This window comes from Choloepus didactylus, chromosome 3 (assembly GCF_015220235.1).
Source record: "Choloepus didactylus isolate mChoDid1 chromosome 3, mChoDid1.pri, whole genome shotgun sequence".
Taxonomy (NCBI): Eukaryota; Metazoa; Chordata; class Mammalia; order Pilosa; family Megalonychidae; genus Choloepus; species Choloepus didactylus.
The window spans coordinates 83,903,744-83,923,197 of NC_051309.1; the positions used below are offsets into that span (position 1 = coordinate 83,903,744).

Genomic DNA, 19,454 nt, shown 5'->3' on the forward strand with positions numbered 1-19,454 from the left:
GGGTATGGGGTTTTTCTTTTCGGAATGATGGAAATATTCTAAACTTGCTTGTGGTGATGAATGTACAACTCCGATTATACTAAAAGTCATTGATTGTACACTTTGGGTGGATTATATGGTATTTGAATATATCTCAGAAAACTGCTTTCAGAAAAATAAAAGGCAAACAATGTCTTACAATTATTATGAAAATAGCTTTGACCTCACAGACCCCCTTGAAGGGTCTCAGAGACCCCTAGAGTCCCTGGACCACTGTTTGAGAACCACTGGTCTATGTCACACCCTTGCTGCCAAGGCTCCAGTGATTGTAGAATCTCTTGAAAGAAAACTTTGGCAGTAGAGAGTAAACTTTAAGGTGTTCGTGCCTATGAGCTCAGCAATTCCGTTCCTCCAGTTATGCTCTAGAGAATTCTTGTACATGTACACCAGAAAGTCATATACAAGTTTGTGTATAGGTTTGTTGCTTGCTTTCACAATTTGGAAACAATCTGAATGTCTGTCAGTGGGAACATTGATGAATAAATGATATTCCATTTATGCAATAGAATCCTATTCAGTAGCCAGAAGTATCGACATAGATAATTTCCCAACACAAAATTGAATGAACAAAAGTAAGTTGTAGGAGAAAATGATCAGTATGAACCCATTTTATTAACTTCAAAGCATGCAAGATGATGCTACATATTGTTTATGGATACACATACATAGGTTTTATCAATAAATGTAAAATTCAAGATAGTGGTTACCTACTGGAGGATGGGAGAGGAAATTAGGCAGGGAGAAGCACACTGTGGATTTTAATTGTGTCTGATGTTTTGATTCATAAAATAAGATTAAAATGAATTTCAGTGAAAATAATGTTTTGAAGGTTGGATTTAAAATGTCAAATAAAATAAAATAAGTTAAAAAAAGACAAGAAAAGAAAATGAAGGCTCAATAAATCCTAAAAGCCCAAGCAGCTAATATAATGCTGGACCTGAGATCACAACCCAGGCCTTTCTACTATACCAAGTCTCCTTTCACATATACTAAATCGCCAGCCATCACTGCTTTTCACCTGACAGCATATTGGCTGGGAAAATGTGGTGATTGACGGGCTTTTCATGTAGCTTTTCTTTGAGCTTGATTGTAAAAATACCTAAATATCTACATATGTATCATTAAGACAGTATAAAGGATGATGTCACAGTGGACTAGAAAATGAGCTTCATTCCTCAGATAAGCAATAAGCAGCACATGTGGTTTAAGCAATGATGTGTGCACCACTTGGATGAAATAGGGAAATCAACCCAGTTAGGGACATTTAATTAGGAGCATTCAGCTTCAGGCCCTACAGAGTTCCCTAGCTAGTTCCTCCTTAATTGACTATTTTCTTGCTTATCCCTGAGGCCCTCCTCTCTGAGTTCCTTCTCTCTTAATAGGTTTGAGACTTTTTTCGATGATCCCACCTCTTAAGTTCTTCCCCTGTGAACAGTCTCCTCTGTGACACCTCAAAACCCGTCAGCACTAGGGGTGTCTCTCCAGCATCACCTACACTAATCCCTTCTCTGGATCTGCTCTTCATCGTAGCATCAGTAAAATGAGAGGTAGTAACGTCTCAGCCTGCCTCAGAGGGGGTGTAGGAGCATCACTGAAGTTAAGTTAGACAAGCTGAGTAGGATAAAGCTGCTCCCGCTGCTGTAAGAGAGAACATCGCACTGGGACACCCATTGATTTTCTGACTCAAGGTTGCCACTGAAATCTCTGTTAATCTCAATTCAGGCATAGTGAAGATCCCAGTTATCCGACATGGTACTGACCTTTCAACCTTCACATATGTCTGGTGTGCCACGCGGCCCTCGGACCCAGCTTCTGCCACTCCAGGAGTTGACTATGTTCCCAGTTCTAGGAAAGTGGAATTTGGACCTGGTGTCACTGAGCAGGTGAGTATATGTCAACTAAAGGACCACAGAGTCACAGGCTGGATGGGTCTGTTAACGTTGTCCTTAGTCTCCCTCCTTTCTTAAAAAACAAGCAAACATACATAGAAAAAAACAAACTTACAAGGGGATCTGTACAGATTCTCCAAGTGACATTTTCAGCATCATACATTCAGCAACACAGGTTTGGGATAGAAGCTGCATTTGTTTTAAGTATCTATAAACAACTGGGCAGGGGAAAGGGAAGTAATAAAGGGATTATCATTTTATGGATTAAGAGAATTTGCTTTAAGACCATGAAGGAAGGGCAAGTTTTTATCTTTGTCCTAGCCTCCCAAAGGCATATGGGTGTTGGATCCTCTGTAAGGCTTGCTTTGGTTTTTCTTCTAGTATTGCACCTTGACTATCTTGGATGATGCTCAGTATCCAGTAATTGAAGGACTGGAGACGTTTGTGGTTTTCCTCAGCTCAGCACAAGGAGCAGAACTGACCAAACCCTTCCAGGCTATCATTGCGATTAATGACACATTCCAAGATGGTAAGAGATTGGACATGCCAGCTGATGATTCTCATTTTTCCCTTAACTTCCCTGTATGTTGAACTCATTGGAACTCATTCACATTTTCATATAAGAAATATAAGTGTGTGTTTAGGAATATGTGTATGTGTGTAGTCATACATTTATATATAAATATGAGAGAGAATTCTTCATCTTTCTGGTACTTGACTACGCACACAGAGATATATAACCCTTGAGCCATGACCTCAGGAAGCTCAATATCTAGTGGAGAATAAGACCCTTACACAGAAAAATTAAAATAGATTGTGATAAATGCCCTAATAGTGCTATAAATCCAGTCCTATGGGAGCAGAGGGGATGGAATAGAAGCTATGTGTAGGAGAATCATAGAACATTTCACAAAGGAGGTGCTAATTCTGACAGCACTTTAGATGATGTACAGATGTAAATGGACACAGATATATGAATGAAATATCACTCACCACTGAGGAGATCTGGAGGTGAGGAGTCCATACAGGACATCACTGGAGTAGTAGGGCAATAGATTATAAAGAGCTAACCTAAATAACATGAGGAAGAACAGGAAAGGACAGATTTGAAAGTTGCTTCTTGGGAAGAATTGATGAAGTTTAGAATCGTCCATTTCTAGAGTTGCATGGAAAAGATTGAGTCAACTTCCACCTAAAGCAGGACCTCATCAGCATCTCCAGTGGTTGACCTTAGAGTCCATGATTTAACTCTTCCAGCAACTGAAATCTCACCAATAAAGAAACAGGCAATACAGTAGGGTGCTCTTTCATATTATATTGCTTATTTTTAAATAATTTACTCATATATACAGCAAAAAATTCAAACAGGAAAAACAGTCTACTATGAAAATTAAGTCTTGTTCTTACCCCTATCTCCCAGTCCCCCAGTTACCCTCCCTTAAGGAAACCACTTTAAATCGTTCTGTGTGATTCCTTCAGGAGAAAACAAGCAAACACACATGCACATGCACACACATTCAAAATGGTATCTTTTTTAAAAACCAGGTTTATCAAGGTATAATATATATAATAAAGTAAAATTCAACATTTTTACTGTACAGTTCTATGAGTTTTGCAAAATGCATATGGTGATGTAGCCACAATGACAGTCAAGGTATTGAATGGTCCCAACACCCTAAAAATATTCTCTCATGCCACTTCGTAGACATCCTTTTCTCCCATCTCAAATCCTGGCAACTACTGAACTGTTTTCTGTCCCTAAGACTTTGCCTTCTCCAGAATGTCATATAAGTGGAATCATATAATATGCAGCATTTTGAGTCTGGCTTCTTTCACTTAAAATAATGCATTTGAGATTCATCCATGCTGTTGTGTGTATTACTAGCTCATTCCTTTTCATGCTGATTAGTTTTCTGTCATATGGATGTACCACAGTTTATCCATTCATTAGTTGAATGACATTTGGGTTGTTTGCAGGTTTGGCAATTATGACTAGAGTGGCTACAAATATTTGCATATAGTTTTTGCATGAGCATAGGTTTTCATTTCTCTGGGGTAAAGACTTAAGTGTGGTATTGCTGAATCATACGATAATTATGTTTAACATTATAACAAACTGCAGCCAAACTGTTTTCCAAAGTGGTTGTGCTGTTTTTTATTCCCACCAGCAGTGCATGAAAAGTCCATTTGTTCCACATCCTCACCAACTTTTGGTGTATCGTCAGGCTTTTTTTTTTTTTTTTTTTTTTTTTTTTTAGTTATTCTAGTAGGTGTGTAGTGGTTATCTCATTGTGGTTTTAAAGTGATTTCTCTAATTATTAATGACTGAGATCTTTTCATGTGTTTACTTGCTATCCATATATCTCCTTTGGTGAAGTGTTGTTCAAATATTTTCCCCATTTTTCTACCGAGTTGCCCTCTTCCCTTAGTACATTTTGAGTTCTTTGTATATTCTGGATACAGATTTGTGTTTTGCAAATCTTTTGTCCCAGTCTCTGGCTTGTCTTTTTATTTTCTTAATAGTATCTGTCTTAGTTTGCTAATGCTGCAGAATGCAAAACACCAGAGATGGATAGGCTTTTATAAAACGGGGGTTTATTTGGCTATACAATTACAGTCTTAAGGCCATAAAGTGTCCAAGGTAACACATCAGTAATCAGGTACCTTCACTGGAGGATGGCAAATGGCGTCCGGAAAACCTCTGTTAGCTGGGAAGGCACGTGGCTGGCGTCTGCTCCAAAGTTCTGGTTTCAAAATGGCTTCCTCCTAGGACATTCCTCTCTTGCAAGCTTGCTCTTCTTCAAAACATCACTCACAGCTGCACTCCGTTCAGTCTCTTTGAGTCAGCATGTTTTATATGGCTCCACTGATCAAGGCCCACCCTGAATGGGTGGGGTCACACCTCCATGGGAGTATCCCACCAGAGTCACCACCCACAGCTGGGTGGGGCACATCTCCATTCAAACAACCTAATCCAAACAGTCCAACTTAATCCCCACTATTATGCTTGCCCCACAAGATTGCATCAAAGAATATGGCTTTTTCTGGGGGACATAATACATTCAAACCGGCACAGTATCTCTCAAAAAGCAAAAGTTTTAAATTTTGATATAGTCCAGTTTATCAATTTTTGTATCATGGATTGTGCTTTTGGAGTCATATCTAAGAAATCTTTGCCTAACCCAAGGTTGCATAGATTTTCTACTATGTTTTCTAGAAATTTTATAGTTTTGGGTTTTATATTTAGGTTTATGATTCACAAAAAGGTGACTTTTTAACTATGAACAATATTGTAACAATTATACTATTTTATACTGCATGCTATTTCAGATTTTACAGAGTGATCTATCAAACATTAAACATTATCTCATTTGCTCATAAATCCAGAGTTTTTCTTTTATTTCTATTTTGTAGATAAAGAAACGGACATTCAAAGGAGTAAATATCTTACGCAAAGTCTAGTTTATGAGGGTACCAGCACACCTTCTAAGACTTTTGGTTCAAGTCCATACTCTTTGTAATGCACTAAATGGTCTCTGTTTTAGTTTCTCAGCTGTTAAAAGAAAAACCTTACAGTGGGTTAGTTTAACAACAGGAATTTATTGGCTTGTTATTTCAGAAGGTGTAAAGCTTCCATCTTCCTGGGGTGGGTATCTTCTGGCTGGCCAGCAATTTTGGGGGTTCCTTGGCTTTTCCGTCATAGGCAATGCATGTGGTGGCATCTTCTCCTTTCACTGCCCGATTCCAACTTGCCCACAGTTTTCATTCCCTGTCCAATTTCCTTTGCTTATAAGAACCACAGCCATATTGGATTAAGACCCACCCTCATTCGCTTTGGGCACACCATAACAAGTAACATCTTCAAGGGTCCTATTTACAAATGGGTTCACATCATAGGACCAGAGGTTGGAACCTGGACATGTCATTTGTGAGGAAACATGATTGATTCCCCAAGAGTCTCCTTTGGTGAAATAGCAGTTATTGATGGGTTATTTATTTTTCGGTGTAGTAAAGTTAAGCAAGAAGAAAGGAGAAAACTAAGTTATTTGTTTTACCCTTGAAAAGGCTTGATTCTTATTCTTACACATGAAAAGACAATTAATTTCCCTCTGATGAAGTGAAAAATGAATGCAAAGTCGCAAGTCCTGAAACCTAATCCCAGCTTTACTGCTTCCTAGCTCAATGATCTCAGGCCAGAGGCTTACGGTTACAGAGCCTAATTTTGCTCATCTGTAAATAATGGAAGAAAATGTTTATCTCTCAGGGTTGTTGCAAGTATTAAATTAGATGAAATACATGAAAAGGCCTAACATAGTACCTGGCACATAGTAGATTTCATTACATGTCAGTTTCTTTTGTTCCTGACACATCTGTAATTTACCACACTTACCAATGGGATTCTAGTAACACATACAATCCCCATTGTATTCTGATTAACAGAGAAGATTCCATTTAAAATTTTCTCAATACTCTACTGATGGGCATTGGGGTTGCAGAGTTAGGAAATTAATATGTTAAATAAAATATTTCTCATCATTCAGGAAGGCTACAACAGTCAAGAATTTATCCCGGAGAAAGAAATCCCCAAATCTCTTTTGGTAAACCACTGTAGTGTTCCCTGGTTATCCTTCTTCCTAGAAGTAGCTAACTGTTGTTAATGCAAAGCACTTAATTCTTTAATCCTTACAATAGCCCTTAGGCTTGTGAAACTGATGTTGAGTAATTTGTCTAAGATCTCTTGGAGAGGAAATGATGGAACCAGAGTTAAAACTCAGGTCCATCCAAGTCCAGCATTCTGTTTTTATAACTTATCATGCTGAATTTTTTTATATTGTTTTATTTTGTTCCGTTTAATTTTTTCATGCTGAATTTTCATATTGCAGGTTTAGCTGGCCACTGCCCTCTATATAAGAATGCTTGATGTCACTCAAAAGCCTTATAAATTCAATTTTCCACTTTCAGAAGTAATATTAGCCCCTTTCATATTTTTCCACTGGGCTGATTTCAGACTTAAATCCATCTAAGTAGCTTGTCTCAGAATTCAGAAGTTTTTCCTTCTTCCTCCTTCCTCTTCTGCTCAGCTACCTGAAATTAGACTCTGGTTTGGGCCTCAGTAATGCTGAGCATTATATATATCGGAGCCCCCATAGCATTCTTGTTTACGCAGCTGAGTGTTGAACCTACTCTTTAACTCTAGAGAACCAGAGATGGGACTTCTAAATCTCCAACCTAACCATTGCTCATAAATAGGGATCAGTGTTTACATTTACTTTGTCAGTTATTAAAAAGATTAGCAGGGTAACACATGTTTCTTGAGTATTTTCTATGTCTAAGATTAGTGCTTAAAGTTGCATGGGTTACAGAGCTCTGTACAGCAGAGTCCCAAACCTATTTGGGACTTACACAGATAAGATAACTACAAATGATAAGTGTCTATAGAGGGAGGTGCTGAAAAGACGTGTGTTATGCCAAGTGCAAGCCTGTGAACCATCATGGGTGATCCCCATTTCACATTCACCCCATCAGGCAGACCTGATTCCCAGGGCCACCACTATCACTTCCTGGGGGGGATTACACCCACCTCATAGGGTTGTTAAGAGGATGACATTAAATATATCATTGAATATGAAAGCCCTTAACACAATGCTTGACTCAGGCCAGGCTCTTTCTTTGTCTGCCATCATCACTCTATCCATAGATCTATTTCTGCACTCACCTATCATCGTCATTGTTTCTTGTCTTCCACTGGACTCAGAGCTCCTTAAAGGCAGGGACCATTTCCTGGCAGGCAGGCAATGTGGGAAGTAGCCAATCCCCACTCCCCCCCCCCTCCTCCGCTTCTTTGTTTCATGTAGGGATAGGAGTTAGCGTCAATATTTTATTAAAGTGGAAAAAGGAATCTTTTTACAGCTCGAAGAATTCTGGTTGGTTGCTATATGAAAAAACCCAACTATTACCCCTTTAGCCTTGTCCTAGTTTGCTAATGCTGCAGAATGCAAAACACGAGAGATGGATAGGCTTTTATAAAACGGGGGTTTATTTCACTACACAGTTACAGTCTTAAGGCCACAAAGCGTCCAAGGTAACACCTCAGCAATCGGATACCTTCACCGGAGGATGGCCAATGGCGTCCGGAAAACCATTGTTAGCTGGGAAGGCAGCTGGCGTCTGCTCCAAAGCTCTGGCCTCAAAACGGCTTTCTCCCAGGACGTTCCTCTCTAGCAAGCTTGCTTCTCTTCAAAACATCACTCCCAGCTGCACTCTCTTTTTTCTCTTTGAGTCAGCTCATTTATATAGCTCCACTGATCAAGGCCCACCCCGAATGGGCGGGGCCACGCCTCCATGGGAACATCTCATCAAAATTATCTCCCACAGCTGGGTGGGGCACATTCCAAGCAAATCCAACCAGTACCAAAACGCCTGCCCCACACAAGACCACAAAGATAATGGCATTTGGGGGACACAATACACTCAAACCGGCACAAGCCTTTTTTCTCATCTTGAGTCAGGCCAGCAAGCAAACCAAATCTGAAGCTTTAGATGATCTGCCATGAGCAGAAGAGCTTCCTTGCTTGTGTTGCTTTTCACCCAGCAACATGCTTTCTCCTTGTCCTCCTAGGGAGGGGTGATGTCATCGCCACCCTCTTTTAACAGACCCTTTACCGGATGACAGCTCCCTGACTGGTTAATGTGGAGGGCCCAATGCCAAAGCTGTTCATTTTCTTTAGGTGTGGTGTTCTTTTAAGAGATATCTTCTGGCATTTTCTTTAGTAATAAATGCTAACTATTGAGCTTAGGTCAGATGATGGATTTGTTTTACTTTGTGCTGATGCCAGCAGTTCTAAGCAGTGGGCAGGTTGGAGGCAAACAGTGTTTTCCACATACTGACAACACCTAAGACTTTCAGGATGCTTGGGTAGTTATCTACCCCTTCCTATTCCTTCCTTTCAGGTTTGGCAGAGCACATGCAGGAGGAGGTCAGGAAATAGGTTTAGGGTTCTCTTCCTGAAGCTCCAAAGTAACTTGCCCTACCTATGTCCTTTGGGCTGAGATGAAAAGTCAAGTCTGTTGATTTGGCTGTAGAACCTCCCTAAAAGCAAATGAGGCCATGTGAATTATAAAAGAAGGGGTAACTGAAGCATTGGTCACAAACTGGGGGCCTACTGGCCAGATTTAACCTATGGGTGTGTTTTGTTTGACCCTAATAGTTTTGGCCTATTCGGCAGTTCTTTGTGCTATTTTAATTGGATACTAGTTTTAAATTTAGAAGCTGTCACATAGAAATCCAAGCTTCTGGCTTCTTTTGAAAATAAGATCTGGCAACAAAAGATTGGAGCCAAGGAACAGTCCCCCTAACTAGACAGGGTCTGCTCCCTCTTCTTTGCCAAGGTCCCTGCCCCATCCTCTGGCCCAGCCTGAGTGGCGAGCTATCATTAGACTTTGGCTGCTGTTTTCTTTATGGTAGCCTTAAAGTGAGCACTTATGTACCCAAGTCTCTATCAGAAATTTTCTGATACTTGGCCCATTTCTTTACTTATATTACCTGCCTGACACCCTAGGCATTTGACGGTATATGGGAGTAAAAGCAGGTGCAAAATTGACTTCTTCTATTTCATTGCCACCACATTTCACAGTGGGAGCAGTTCCCTCACGCTGAGAGCAACAACCGTACCTGAAGTCCACGTTCTACCTGTGATTTGAGAGCCCTCGGTGGGGTCCTCCTGCCGAGCGGCTGAAGAGGCTCCGGCCCCCGTCTCCCTCTGTAAGCACTAACGATGCCTCTGAAGCTGCTCTTTTTCTGTCTGCTCGCCCAGTGCCCAGCATGCAGTTTGCCAAGGATTTGCTCCTCGTGAAGGAGAAGGAGGGTGTCCTACACGTTCCCATCATCCGGAGTGGAGACCTGAGCTATGAGTCGTCAGTGCGGTGCTATACTCAGAGCCAGTCAGCTAAGCTCATGGAGGACTTTGACGAGAGAAGAAATTCAGACGCTTCACGAATTACGTTTCTAAAAGGAGAGAAAGTAAGTTGATCCATGGTGGATGAGAGATGTGAGTCTCTTCTTCCTTGATACCTTTATTCTTCCATAGTGAAGTGACTGGGACACATTCTGAACATTGGAGGGATTTCTTACTAATTGATAATATTTTAAATAATATCATCTAGTCTATGTGGCTATCTTCTTTGTCTCCCTCTCCCACCCACAACACAATCTGACAACCAAATACATGTATCATGGATTCCACTGGGAGGTTTAAATGGTGTATAGCATTTTTGGAACTTAGCAGAATCATATCAATGAGGACACCTCTTAATCTGAAACTGTATCAGAGATGAACATACCCCATTCAGAGGAGGAGGAGGCATCTAATACCTGGGCCCTATCCCAGGGCAACATACGTCAGAGGACGGGACCAAACAGGGAGATGTTGAGCAGATTCAAGTCAGCAGAGTATCCTGTTGGCAACACACATAGAAAGTGATCTGTGAGGACACAGGAATTGCTGTAAAACTCCATTCACTAAATATGACTGCATCAGAATCAAAACCTGCATCTTTAGTGTTTGTTAAAAGTTTATATTGAATGCGAATCACATTTCCCCCTTTTTGGACCTCAGATCCAGATGACCAAGTTAATTATACCTCTCAATTCAAGGCACACTGCCTTCACTGGTTCATTCAAAGCCCTTCCCCTGTTTTATGTACTTATTCATTCTGTTTTATCCCTAGTCTCCAGCCACATGTCCTTCCCCACCTCAAGGCCCCTCACTCTATTGTGTTTAATATATATCTCTTAATTTATATTTGTTCTCTAAAGATGTTTACTGTTTTGTGTGCATGACTTCTCATTTATATAGATGGTATTATGTTATATCTTTTTCAGTCTTTTATTGTTTTTAGTCAGGAATATGTTTTAATGATCCATCCAAATGTTTATGCATACATCTAATCCATTGCTTGTAATTGCTGTGTAATATTTCATGATGTGCATCCACTACATTTTAACAAGCAATACAGAGTGAGGAACCTCAGTAACAGCACCCAGTGACCTCCTAACATTCTGCTACCACAAATAATGCTGTAGTGCACATCCTCATATGTGTCCACTTACAGACCTCACTGAGACTTTCTCAGGAGCAACGTTGTTGGACCATCAGACACGCATACATTTGATTTGAAAAAATAGCCTCAGAATACTTTCCAGACTTGTCAGTAGCAGTACATGAGGGTCACTATATCCCTACATCCTCTCCAATACTTGGTGTTCTAGTTTGCTAATGCTGCCAGAATGCAGAACACCAGAGATGGATTGGCTTTTATAAAAGGGGGTTTATTTGGTTACACAGTTACAGTCTTAAGGCCATAAAGTGTCCAAGGTAACACATCAGCAATTGGGTACCTTCACTGGAGGATGGCCAATGGTGTTCAAAAAACCTCTGTTAGCTGGGAAGGCACGTGGCTGGCGTCTGCTCCAAAGTTCTGGTTTCAAAATGGCTTTGTCCCAGGACATTCCTCTCTAGGCTGCAGTTCCTCAAAAATGTCACTCTTAGTTGCACTTCGGATATTTGTCCTCTCTCAGCTTCTCCAGAGCAAGAGTCTGCTTTCAACAGCCATCTTCAAACGGTCTCTCATCTGCAGCTCCTGTGCTTTCTTCATAGTGTCCCTCCTGGCTGTAGCAAGCACTATATAAGATCTGTCTGATCTTATATAGTGCTCCAATAATTTAATTCAGACCCACCTTGAATGAGTGGGCCAACACCTCCATGGAAATTATCCAATCAGAGTCATCACCCACAGTTGGGTGGGGCACATCTCCGTGGAAACACTCAAAGAATTACAATCTAGTTAACACTGATAGGTCTGCCCACACAATATTACATCAAAGATAATGGTGTTTGGGGGAACATAATATATTCAAACTGGCACACTTGGCATTATCATCCTTTGAATTTTCGTTAGTCTAATACGTATAAAATGATATCGCATTTTAATTTGCATTTCTCAGATTACTACTGTTTTATATGCTTAATAGCATGTTGGGTTTCCTCTTCTGTAAATTTATTGTTTTAGTCCTTTCTTCTTTATCCTATTGTGTTACTGTCTTTTTTTCCCTACTGATTTTCAGTAGTTTCTTATTTATTCTAAATATTAATCCTTGCCAGTTTTAGACATCTTAGATAAGTATCTTTAATTGAAAAGAAGTCTTGAATTTTGATATAATCAAGTATATCAAATTTGCCTTATGATTAACCCTTTTAAAGTAGATCATACGAAGACCTTATCCATCCCAGGTCATCCCAGATTTCTCTCCTATTCATCTATACTACCAAAAAAAACAAAAAAAAAAAATAGCTTCCTTCTTGGGAACTCTTCAGTATTTTTGACTGAAGTCTAAAGTTTTTTTGACCTTGTGACTCATAAAGGCCCTGTCTTAGTTGTATATTTTATGGGAATTTTACTGGTGGCAGGTTGAAACATGTGTTTAAAAAACACACACAAATAGTACAGATATGATCTTTAGCTTTGAGTTTACATGTCTATATTTGTTTTAAGTTCAAAAGAAGATTCTCTGCCTTTCCAAGAAACAGTTTATAATTTAATAAAAATATAAGGAAAATATAGCCAAACAGTCTGGATGTTACCCACATGACAATCTATCATCATTCCTAAGCACACTTTAGAATCTTCATTTTCTTTGGTTTGTTAAGCAATATGCCTTTAGAACTTGCCATTCACTAGAATTGTTTTTTTTAAGATCTCCTGAAGAGTTACTACTGAATTCATGCTTCCCATAAAGGAGTGCTAATTGTAAGAAAGATAGTAGGAAAAAATAGAATATTTTTGAGGGGCTTAAAACCAGGTTAGCAAGACACACGCATCTGCTCACAGGGATGTTCTCCTATCATTTCGTATGACTTAGAAAGTAGGAAAGTAAAATTTCACCCATATATCCTTTCCAATACAGTAAGGATAATGGATTCTAAATGGTCCAAATAAAAATATCCCACTTACCACATGAATCTACTAACAAGTCTGCTCTGTTTTCCAAAATATTGTGACCTTATTTCACATTTTCTTAAGAACACAGTCCTTAATAGAGAATATTCAGTTTGAGAAACATTTGATTTCCTTCCATTGAACAGTTACTTGAATTGTTCTCTAAGATTTTCAGAACTCAGCATTCTTTAGATAACACACTGGCAGCAGATTTGAAAGTTCTTCCACATTTAAAGGTAGCATTAGCCTAATACGAAGCTTTCTGAGTTCATTACTGAATATATTACTATAAAGGAAAAAGAATATTATTCATCTCTCCAGGAAAATCTAACCAATATGTTAAACTCTAATCATCAGAAATCTACCAATTGTAATGTGTGCAAATGTCCTGAATGTGGGAAAGCACATAAATATTCTGCAGATGCTTTTTAATGAGTTATTTAATTAATCTTGTTTTTCGTAAGTAATGGCCAACAATTCAAAATGGTTTGGAATGTTCTAATATGAGGCTCCACATTTAGGTAGGTCCCATGTGAACATAAAATGTTAGAATTTAAACATTCTATTTTATGAATGAAACTGTTTGGTTCCTTTTATATTGTGTCTACTCTTTGATATTGCAAAGAAGAAAAATCATTTTCTGTGAAAACCAAGCAAGTTGTTGTTATCTCCCTGCAAATTTTAATCCTCTAGGTAAAGAACTGTACTGTCTATATCCATGATGACTCCGTATTTGAACCGGAGGAACAGTTCAGAGTCCACCTTGGCCATCCTCTTGGAAACCACTGGAGTGGAGCTAGAGTTGGAAAGAATAACATGGCCACCATCACCATAACCAATGATGAAGATGGTAAGAGAAGGAATTACCTTTATTTACTTTTAGGTTGATGGAACATGAACTGATGTTTTACTAATAATATAATTACAGATGCTTTGAAAATGAAAGTGCTATAAAAATACCTACCAGTAACAAAATAGCACTCTCTTGAGTATTTATGTAAAATGTTGGTAGCACATCATCACCCTCTATGGCTCCAGTTAAGTTTATAGGTATTTTTAATTTTGTTAATCTCTACCACATTGCTAAGAGATAGGGAATGAGTATGGTTAAAAGCTAGGATGAAGACACCACACTGCAGTTCAGGAACAAGATTAGAATTACATTTAAAATCCATTGACTATAATGAACTGATTTAAAAAACTGCCACCTTCCTGGAAAAGTCTAATTTCTCAGTTTTCTTCTCTCATTGATTTGGCCTCCTAACCTAAAATAAAGTTAACTTCTGTAGTTGGATGTTAACAAAGAGTGACCCAGGCATTACAGGAAAAACAAAATATGCTTCAAATTGGGACATAATTATTTTAGTAAAATAGATATTGTAATGAGTGAATGGATAATAATATGACAAATAGTAATACCTTTTTTTTACTGAATACTTATTGTATATCAAGAACCATGTTGTGCTCGCTTCAGCAACACATATACTAAAATTGGAACAATACAGAGAAAATTAGCATGGACAAATTCATGAAGCATTCCATATTTTTGCATGGCTCCCTGAGCATTGATCTTTTGCTGGTTATCACTGAGGAAAAGATATGTGTCAAAGCAACATGTATGGCATCTAATATTAAAGCTGTGAATTTCTGGCCATAGATTTTATAAAAGAAAAAAAAAAAGAACCATGTTAAACCTTGTATATTAACTTATTTCATTTAATCCTGACAGTAATCGCTTGAGGTGGGTATTATTCTCTCTATAGTATAGGTGAAGAAATTGAGCCTCAGCGAGATTATATAATTTGCACATAATTATACAAGTATAAGCAATAAAACTGGATTTGAACCTTATTTTATCTGATTCTAGGGTGCACCCTGTTAACTACCAGGAGAGTCCATAAGACTTCTAGGGCTTCAGATATAAAACCAGGGACTGACCTTGGGCATTGGATAATACAAGGTCAGCCTTGAAGTTGAATTAGTCAATTACCCAAGAAGATCCAGGTTCAAATCCCAATGTGAAACCTCTCCTGTTCATATAGAAAACCCAATGATTGAAGCTCAGATTAGTAACAAATTCACATTATAGTGACCTTCCTAAGTTTCAAAGAGCTTTGCTATTCAAAACTATCAAGTCTCAAATGTAGCTTATCTTCTGTAATTACAAAGAGTTGACTTTCTGAGAGAGAAGCAGGGCAATGAACACATAGACTCTGGAAATTTCTGCAATATTATATAATATACTACAAATGGTATAAAATTTGAAATTGTTCTCAGCTTTCCTTTTTATTTCGCTCTTTCCACCATACCAGCACCAACACCACCCACACTTCTCCATGAGAGTATAATAGAAAAGATGTCATTTGAATTTGTTTTGGTAAAAATCAAGAATTTTAATCATTTCCTAACAATGAGAATATTACGTTAAGACAGATTGTGGTAGTAAGTCTTTTGTTCCTGAATTATCTTTGTGGCAAGTTATTAAAACTACCCATTCTTTCTTAAATACCCTGCGAGAAGTTAGGAAAAGCTGGGTGGGAGGAAGGAATATCCAACAAGATCAGAATGGAAAGATGGATTTGGTAAATTTAAGTAGCCTTTAAGTGAGATAAACTATAAATATTAGAAATTTATATTTCATAAATGAAAGTGATTGATTCGTGCAATCAGTTGATATACATTTACCAAGGACCTCCTATGTCTCAGGCACTATGCCATTTGCAGAAATATAAAAACATTCTGTGAGCTCTAATACCAAGAAGGAAACTTGGACATCATGCATTTCAAAGTCCCTAAAAGTATTTCCCCAACTATATTAATAAGAAACATGTGATGAATAACTCCTACAGGATCACAAATAAGTTCCTTCCAAAGCATTGCTTAGGGGAAAACACAATTGATTTTTATGGCTGCAAGCCATTGTTAACTAATGTAAAAAGTCTCCTCATGTCATTATAAGGCGTGTTCATGGCAGTCCAAATCCTTTGTGCTGCCCATTCTAATTTACTCTTGTTTTCCGAACCATGTATCCTTAGCCCCCACCATTGAGTTTGAAGAAGCTGCATACCAAGTCCGGGAACCAGCAGGACCAGATGCCATTGCTATTCTGAACATCAAGGTGATCCGCAGAGGAGATCAGAACAGGACTTCCAAGATTCGCTGTAGCACGCGGGACGGGTCTGCACAGTCTGGTGTGGATTATTACCCAAAGAGCCGAGTCTTGAAGTTCAGTCCCGGTAATGGAAAGCCAACCCCAGGCCATGGGTTTACTTAATATAGAGACAGGTATTTTGTATTTGAAGAAAGGAATGAGCAGAGAAGCTAAAATGGAAAATAGTAGCTCCAATAGCCTATAGAATTATTAAGCACACCTTTGAGACTGCTGGGAATTTTGGTTCATTTAAAAGGATTTTTGTGTTAGCCTATGATTTGGTTATATGTTAGAAGAACTTGATTTAAAAGAAATTATACATAGCTGCCATCATTCAGCAAACATTAGTGCAATGTACCATGCTGGAATATTGTGAATGTAATTAATTCTACTGAATTGTACACTTGAAAGTGGTTAAAATGGGAAACATTAAGTTATATATATATTACTGCAATTAAAAATGTTTTTAAAAAGCACAATGCTAGTCCCTTCAGGGATTAGTAAAACTAGGAAGGTGCAATCCCTGCTCATAAGTAGTTTAACATCTACTAAGAAACAGGATACCCTGTTAATGCAGTTTCCAAAATGGGTTTATCCTAGAGAGAGCTGTGGAGACTGAGACTGGAGAAAGAGAAAACAGAAGGATGGGATTCAGGTTACAAGTAGCTATTTAACTGATGTATTAATTGGATGGAGGAGTGAGACAGAGAAGGGGTTGAATTATATGCTAGGTTTTTTCGCAGAACTTTCTCAAGTGCTAGGCTGGTATATCACCGTTTGTGACATGGGGCTGGGAGAAGTGGAGGGGTGGTATGTATATCTCTCTCACCTCACTGGTGCTTTAAAGGGCTCTCTGCTCCATCCTGTGTGTGTCTAGCTGGTGTTTTCTGAGAAGGTAAATGCTCCTTCCTCCCCATCTGCATAAGGATCTCTCTTTCAAGTTTCTTTAGTTTTTCCTCTTTTGCATAGGATCTGGGGAAAAGAAGGGTCTTAAAAGTAACCTAGCCCAGATCTCTGTAGGAGAGGAAGTAAAGAACCTATAAGTGTTGGCAGTGATAATTTGCATCTTCAGAGACTTCAGGGGGTTTCTAAGGCTTGAGTCTTTCCCCTTCCAAGCTGCTCAACCTCCGCATTGTCCTCTTTGTGGAGACTGGCCTGGTAGGTTCCCTCTGAGCCACTGCATCTCAAGAGAGCCCTTTGAAGGGTGTCTGTGTGTGCAAGTGCCCAGAGCCACGCAGGAGCTTATGCATAAGGTAAAGCAGAGAGAAAAATTATGCAAAAAAACCCTCATAACCAGGGTGGAGTGTATTTTGGATCATAGATTTTTATTACCATCAGCTAGTGTCAGGCAGGGGCCATTAATACTCATACGGTGTAAATCTGCAATACTGAACCTCTGCCATACGTGGAATTTGGTCTATAAAACAGGCTTTCCTCACTTGAGATGGGGCTAACGTGATTAACAGCCAGTGCATTTATTGAAATCCTCTAAAAAGAAAGGGCACATTTTAACATGAAGGTTCGGCAATTGCAGCCTGCACTCTCTTGAAGTAGGTCACCTAATGAGGACCTTTGCTTTCTTTTTGTCCTGTCCTTGATGAAGGTGTGGACCATATCTTTTTCAAAGTCGAGATCCTGTCCAATGAAGACCGGGAATGGCATGAATCTTTCTCCCTGGTCCTTGGCCCAGATGACCCAGTAGAAGCAGTTCTTGGGGATGTGACCACTGCCACAGTGACGATTCTGGACCAGGAGGCGGCAGGGAGTCTCATATTGCCAGCACCACCCATTGTGAGTGGCTTGACCCAAAAGATGTACTGCTTTTGTGTCTTTGTGCATAGTAATGAGAATTTGAGAAAAGTAAGATTTCTGATGCTGTACTTCTTTGTTCTTCTAACACAGTGGTTCTCCACCAAGGGCATCTTGCCTTCCTCCCCCAGGGCATTTGACAATATCTGGAAACCTTTTTGGTCATTACCGTTGGGAGGATGGGGGAGGTGGTGCTACTGGCATCTGTGGATAGAGGCGGGTGAAACTGCTGAACATCCTACAATGCACAAGACAGGCACCCACAACAAAGATTATCTGGTCCAAAAACAAAATGTCAGTAGGGCCAAGGTTAAAAACCTATTTTCTGACATAAGAGTAAAACCAATCCATATTGATAATTTAATCTGAAAAAAGCTGAAAGTACAAGATACTAATCTTATTTCTTTAGGGAGACCTAGAAGAGTAAAAAGTAATACTACCTCATAGCTAGCTGTAATACTTTCTCAACACACACTTAGAATTAGGTATCTGCAGAAAAGTGGCACCATGTGTCCCAATCTGAGGATGAATTGAATTAGAAGAAAAACCCATAGAGGTTACCAAGGGAAATTTAACCTGTAGTAATGAAGCATTCAAAAAAAGCCTTCTAACCTCCCCTAACCAGTCTCTTGTATTAGTAGAGGAGGATCATTTCAAAATGTGTCTCTTATTTGAACGTGGAAAAAATCTGCCAAATGTGCTACCATATATCATTAACAACTTAATGCAACATTAAACTAGCAACTGTTGTTCCTGACATACCTTTGGTTAGAGTGTTCAGGAAAATAAAATTATTTTTCACATGTTATGGGACTTTGATTTAGAAATGAGATTAATAGGATAATAAAGCTTTTTACTCAAGTAGTAGGAGATTCTCCTCCACCACTAAAGATGTGCAGTATCTTTTAGTAGTACCAGGCACTTGTGGTGCTTTGTAAAAATTTCTCCTGTCATATTTTAAAGAATCTCTAGAAATTAAGAGATCTTATGGATCTCGGGAAAAGGAGCCTTAATTCTCTGACCTTCCTAATATCCAACCTGTTGCTGGTTTGCAGGTTGTCACACTTGCTGACTATGACCACGTAGAAGAGGTTACCAAGGAAGGAGTCAAGAAATCCCCTTCCCCGGGCTACCCACTAATCTGTGTCACCCCCTGTGACCCTCATTTCCCCAAGTATGCCATCATGAAGGAGCGGTGCAGTGAGGCCGGCATCAACCAGACATCCGTACAGTTCAGCTGGGAAGTAGCAGCCCCCACTGACAGCAACGGGGCCCGGTCTCCCTTTGAGACCATCACTGACAACACGCCATTCACCAGTGTCAACCACGTGGTAGGTCCGGGGATCTAGGCCTTGTTGGGGAGGGAAGGAACTAGCTATCTCTTTGTTACTCAAGCTCTATTAAATCCCTCAGGTCCATGCGTGGAATTTGGAATAAAACAAATAAGCAGGTGCACACAGTCTTTTTATCTTTCTATATAATGAAAGATAATATGGTGTATAGTAAAAGGAGAACTGAGCTAGCAGTCAGGAGACCTGTTTACAAAGCTTGTTTTTACCTATGTTATGTTA

At 39.2% G+C, this 19,454-nt stretch overlaps 1 protein-coding gene and 1 pseudogene across 6 annotated transcripts in view; both read left to right on the top strand.

Moving 5' to 3' along the window:
* FRAS1 (Fraser extracellular matrix complex subunit 1) overlaps positions 1-19,454 on the top strand; it is a 474,784-nt gene that overhangs the window by 423,477 nt on the left and 31,853 nt on the right. For 5 of the 6 annotated variants that reach the window (XM_037830061.1, XM_037830063.1, XM_037830066.1 and 2 more), the window contains 7 exons: positions 1,762-1,922; positions 2,310-2,457; positions 9,743-9,948; positions 13,617-13,773; positions 15,959-16,159; positions 17,678-17,865; positions 18,939-19,214. In XM_037830061.1, coding sequence (XP_037685989.1) covers positions 1,762-1,922; positions 2,310-2,457; positions 9,743-9,948; positions 13,617-13,773; positions 15,959-16,159; positions 17,678-17,865; positions 18,939-19,214 — 1,337 coding nt within the window. Of the gene's footprint in view, positions 1-1,761; positions 1,923-2,309; positions 2,458-9,742; positions 9,949-13,616; positions 13,774-15,958; positions 16,160-17,677; positions 17,866-18,938; positions 19,215-19,454 lie in introns of those variants that run through there. The other variant, XR_005215891.1, reaches the window with a different exon arrangement.
* LOC119530700 lies at positions 14,385-14,471 on the top strand (annotated as a pseudogene).